General features: G+C 32.7%; 1 protein-coding gene and 1 long non-coding RNA gene across 10 annotated transcripts in view; one reads left to right on the top strand and one right to left on the bottom strand.

Moving 5' to 3' along the window:
• Window positions 1-5,432, top strand: part of LOC102674062 (protein kinase shaggy-like) — a 43,375-nt gene that overhangs the window by 9,565 nt on the left and 28,378 nt on the right. For 6 of the 9 annotated variants that reach the window (XM_006608520.1, XM_031513246.1, XM_031513245.1 and 3 more), the window contains exon 2: window positions 3,443-3,475. The exons of the other annotated variants lie outside the window; for them this stretch is intronic. In XM_006608520.1, coding sequence (XP_006608583.1) covers window positions 3,443-3,475 — 33 coding nt within the window. The remainder of the gene's footprint in view (window positions 1-3,442; window positions 3,476-5,432) is intronic. 9 annotated transcript variants of the gene reach the window in all.
• Window positions 1-5,432, bottom strand: part of LOC116186337 — a 25,028-nt gene that overhangs the window by 6,555 nt on the left and 13,041 nt on the right. The window contains exon 2 of the long non-coding RNA XR_004151308.1: window positions 3,756-3,766. This is a non-coding gene — a long non-coding RNA (uncharacterized LOC116186337). The remainder of the gene's footprint in view (window positions 1-3,755; window positions 3,767-5,432) is intronic.

Here is a 5,432-nt window from a genome sequence, read left to right as displayed (position 1 = left end):
CCTTTTTTTTTTTTTTTTTTTTTTTTTTTTTTTTTTGAAAATGTAAAATGTATTTCATATAAAATGAAAGAATATAATTGGTTTTGGGAAAGAGTAAATACGAAGAACATTATCATTATCGATATTATTTGGTAGATTATACATAAATATAGAAAATTTATTAAATTAATTTTTTCTAACGCTCTTGTATACAATTCCAAATTACTTTCTCCTTCTTCAAAAAGAAAAGCTTTTCACGTAACGTTAAATGAATAACGTTGGAAAAATACATATTACTTTGTAATGTTATACAACCAAGATCGCATTTAGTAAATTAATTAATCGATAGATAAATTGTGAAAGGCATCGCGATAACACTCCGGTTGGTTTCGTGGAAGAAAGAAAAAAAATTCGCGATCGATGCAAACAATACTTCTAACTGGAATCGTGATTGCAGTCAAATAGTGGAAAATTTGTGTTTGTTAAAGTGGACAAAAATGGAAATTTCCTTTTCGACGATCGATAAAATTAAAGAGAAGTATGGAAATTATTGGTCAAAAATCAGAGAGTTGGAAATCAACGTTTTCGTGGAAATCACTCTCTATCTAACTTTTCCTCCTCCATGAGATAATCCCGGAATTTGAGAATGCAACAACGAAGGATAATGAACGCGGATCAACCGCGCATTTTTGGATGTATTATTAATAACGCAAAATTCTGGTATCAGGCCAAAACCGACTTGTTTTTCCGGCTGCAAGGTCAGCCTCGGCGGGTTGCGTTACGAGGGACGACGAGAAACGAGCTCATTGACTCTCCGTCTCTCCTATTTCCTCCTCTTCTCCCCGTGACACACTTTACCTCACAGTTTTCCACGCGCATGTAGCGGCGGAGAATTCCCCGTCGCGAGTGGAAACCGTCTCCGCCTCCGACCCCGGAAACCGACAGACGTTCCAGCAAAGTGGATGCTACATCCGTGTTGCAAAGCTTGGCCAAGAATGGGAATGGTTGGATAAAGGGGAGCTCGATCGTTTGTAAGCGTGACACTTTGCTTGTGTGGTACACGGGCCGCGTAGGCTGCTTATTTTTTTGACGGAAGAAAGCTTTCCAATCCGTTATATCATCTCGAATCGATAATTTAATGAAAAGGACGTGGCATTGCTTGTTCGTTCAATCGTCTAAACTAAGATCATCCGTTTCCCTTCTCTTTCACGATCGTTCTATTTAATTGAAAGGTTTCGTAGCCCGGTTTTCTTCTTCTCGATAAATTGAAATTGAACGCCAAAATGTTTTTTTAATTGCTCTTTGCCACGAGCAATAATATGGTAATTTATCTAAGAATGGAATAATCTTGCTTGCTGCCAGCTAAGACTTGAATCATCGACGATAGATGATTGTTTGAAAGTTCAAATTCCAATTTATTTAAGCGAAGTTTTTTTTTTTTTTATTTGTGACAACAGGCGATGCATGTAACGAAGGATACTTTGATGTTTCTATGTTTTCGAATGAAAATCTGCTATTTGTTCAATACACACAAAACTGTTTGCTTTTCGTTACTATCGCCTGGTGATATTAACTATAGGGTGCTATCGTGCATCCGCTTTATCTCTTTCTTTGGTGAACGCGCACGTATACGCACGTGGATGAGATCTGATTGTATGCTTTCAATGGACAAGTGATCATTATTGTAATAGCATAGGGAACATATATACGTATATCTGTTTTTACTCGTGATAAAAGTGATCGTGAATAAATCGTTAACGATATCGTCAATTATAGTTTTATATGGTATGATTTGACAAGATGTGACGGTAATACGGTAAACGTATAATTAATAGGTATGCAAATATTGATGGTTAGTTGTTTGATGTAGAAATGGAAGAACTATCTTGGGTGTTATTTGCGATGATATATATATATATTAAAAATAGAATTGTTATGTGCAAATGAAAATAAGCATAATTAAAATTTGAAACACAGGAAGTGTATTATACATCTTCTAGATGTGGAACAAATTGGGTGTGGCAGCAGCTCCTGTACTCGCCACTAGAGGACTTTTCATCGATCCTTCTTTTCGCAAGATCCTTTCTACTATCGATTCTTTTGTATCGAATCTTATGACACATTAAATATTGCGAGATTCGAATTTGCCGGTTAACGAATTATCGATGAATCTATCTGCTAATTTGATAAGTATTAAGGCATTAACATTATAAAAAAGATAATATGTATTTAATGAAATGTTTTCTATATTAATAGGAAATAAATGATTTCGAGATATTTTACTAGTAAAAAACAATTAATGATAAAATGATATATTAAATATATATGATATATTAAATGATATAATAAATTTTGTACAATTTATATATATATTTATTATATTTAAAAAAAAGGATTTTTGGATTAATGGAAATAGAATATAGTTTCGTGATAAAAGTATTTTAAAAGTAGTTAGCTAGATTGTTTTAAGAGTAGGCTATACCCTTTAAGATTTGTGCAAGGTCACTGGAATTTAATGTGAGATTGAAATAGAGGATTAAAGAAATCGTGGCTCTAGATCTCAATCACATTATGTTCTAAATAGCTGCTATTAAATTTCTGCGATCAATTTCCCGAGAGCGCAACACACCTGTCTTATATGTGTATATATACGTACGTACGTATACGGTGCTCTCACAGTTATACCGTGCTGTTTCGATTTAACGAAAATTATTTGAACCAGTCTTTCGAAGGCTATTGTTTCGTTTATTTCTATTTTCAGCAGTAGATTTTTATCTCGTTTATAGTAACTCGCCAAATATTAAAGTTCAGATAAAAAACTTTTGGTGGTGGAAAGTTATAAATTCAATTTTTTTGTCTTCTCTGTTATGTGCTATTATCTGTAATTGTAATCTGTAATCTGTAAAATATTTTATTGGGAAGATTGGTCAAGTTTACGTTTGGTCAATGTCTTTGAGTTTATTGTCGTACTCATTTGGAGAGAAAGGAAAAAAATCATGCGTACTAAGAAAGAGCGATTGATTGCTTTTCTATTGACGCCATTTTGCGCCTACAACGATGTTTGATTAAATGACTAAACACCGAAAGGGGCGCCACTTTCTTGCGTTAAGTGGCGCCCCCACTTTCATGATAACTGTGGTTCTCGGTTAGTAAAGCAGAACATACGTTCGCGAATAATATCGGAAAATATCGCGTTTCACTCTTTTCGAGCATCGCGATTCTCCCATACATTTGAATCGTTAACACGTGACGCTTTGCTCGGGCTGTATTAGCAATTAATAATTTCCAAAACTTGATTTATAAAATAGTCACGCTTTCCAAACATGAATTTATTGATTTGAAATTAGCGAAGCACGCCTTTCGTTGTACACACGAAACACAATGTATAGTTATATAGAATAATATAATTAGATTACTTTTTTGTGTTGAAATGCCGCAGTTTGGTTTATTGTTTCATTTTCAGGTCATCCGGCTGGTGGTGTAACATTAAAAAAAGGTAATATTCTGATTACTACCGTAGATGCTATTCATACTCATATGCTTCATAAAGTAAGAAATTAAATGAATTTTTACAAAGAGAAATTAGAAAAAAAGATACATATATTTTTTATCTAATTTTTAGTACTTGGATTTTTGATATATTTTAATTAATATCTCTTCATTTATTATTGTTATTATTATTACGCTGCTATTATCATTAGTGGTATAGCCCTCTAGTGAGGAGTATGAGAAATATTAAATCAATCTATATTATCGATATTTTCCGACAGAAGAACGCCCTGCGATACTATATATCTATACTTATATCTTTTGTTAATCTTTGTCGAAAAATTGTATTCTCCAATTATGAAAATAAGTTAAATTAGAATTTAAATAGTTAAAAACAATTACTCAACTCTGTTCTACAACAAGTCAATAACGTAAAAATTATTTGAAATAAATTCAAATATGGTATTGAATAATATTTTTGATTTTCCAAACAATTGTTACAACTTAACAGTGTTACTGTTGTAAATGTTTAATGATTATATTTTAAAAATATTTGAGACGAAAAACGAATATAAAAATATAATATTTGGTTATAGTATTCCAGGGATAAATTAGTCCATCTTAATATCCTATAGTAATCAATAATCCAAATACTAAAAAATGATTAATTCATGCTAACTATCAAACCATCGATCGTTTATCCATCATAATTTATTTTATGTTACTTCACCATCGTAACTAATCCATCGAACGTAATTTACTTCCATCTCGACGACGATCTTGAAAAATCGTCTCTATTTTAAGAAAGTTACCACGAAAGTTACGATCGAGTTTATATATCCAGATGCGGAACACGTGTCGTTGTCGAAGACTTCAAACGGTTAGCGTAAAATAGATTCGACACGTCACGAAAACGTAACCAGAAGTATATAGCGAACGACAATTTGATCATTTCGACGTATTGGTCGTGTTTGCCCTTGAAATTCACGTGTCACGATATTATACTTCGACGAAAGGATTCGCGCGCAGAGTCATTCTCTCGGTGAACATCTGGTCTACGTTCCATTGATTTGTCATCGCGGCGAGAAGGAATCAGCTGTTCGCAAGGCTACCCTTGACGAATACGAGTGTTCACCTTTCTCCATTCATGCGGCGTCGAGTCGATCGGTACTCCGAGCCTGGTGAACACTCTCAGACCGACAATACCATTATCCGCTCTGATCTATTACCCTCGAGTGATCTCGAATTGTTCTCACTCTCGCGACCTCGTTCTTATTGATCCTATAGACAATAATGTGCTCGCACTTGTAATTCGTTAATATCTGGCCTTGCTCGCTCGCGATTACCCAATGTATCGATCCTACCAATTTTCATAAATATTTGCTTTCGATCGATCGATTCGTTATGATCGAGATAACGCGTGAAATTTGTGTAAATGTAACGTAAATAAAACAATTTACATTTACGTTTAATATTATTAGTTATTAATTAATAGTACTAATGTAACGTAATAAAATCATTCAGATATTTGAATACGTATCTCTTTAATGCCTCTTCTTGATAAAATTGACTAAAAAATGTTTTTTGAAAAGAAAACGATTAATATAATATTAATCCAATGATAAAATCTTTAAAAATTATATTGTAACATATCGCGTTCCCATATTTTAATTATTTCTTTTCTATTAGAGTCTCTTTGTAAAAAGTAAAACTTACAGTTCACTATAGATTTCTAATTACATAGATCGATAAAAATATCGTTACGTGAAAAATTATACCCGATACGAAGGAAAAAAAAAAGTTTTAAAAAGTCAAATTGATCTTGTTATTGTAAAAGTTAATTGCAATGATTAATTTTCAATGAAATTTGAAAATTCTTTCTTATAAAAACAACTTAAAAAAAGGAGGAAAGATTGTAGCATTAACGCAACATTAACATTTAGATAGACGAGATTAGATTAAGA

This window comes from Apis dorsata, unplaced genomic scaffold (genome assembly GCF_000469605.1).
Source record: "Apis dorsata unplaced genomic scaffold, Apis dorsata 1.3 scaffold_39, whole genome shotgun sequence".
NCBI classification, from domain to species: Eukaryota; Metazoa; Arthropoda; class Insecta; order Hymenoptera; family Apidae; genus Apis; species Apis dorsata.
The sequence above is the reverse complement of the archived record's forward strand: the minus strand, read 5'-3'. Positions and strand labels throughout refer to the sequence as shown.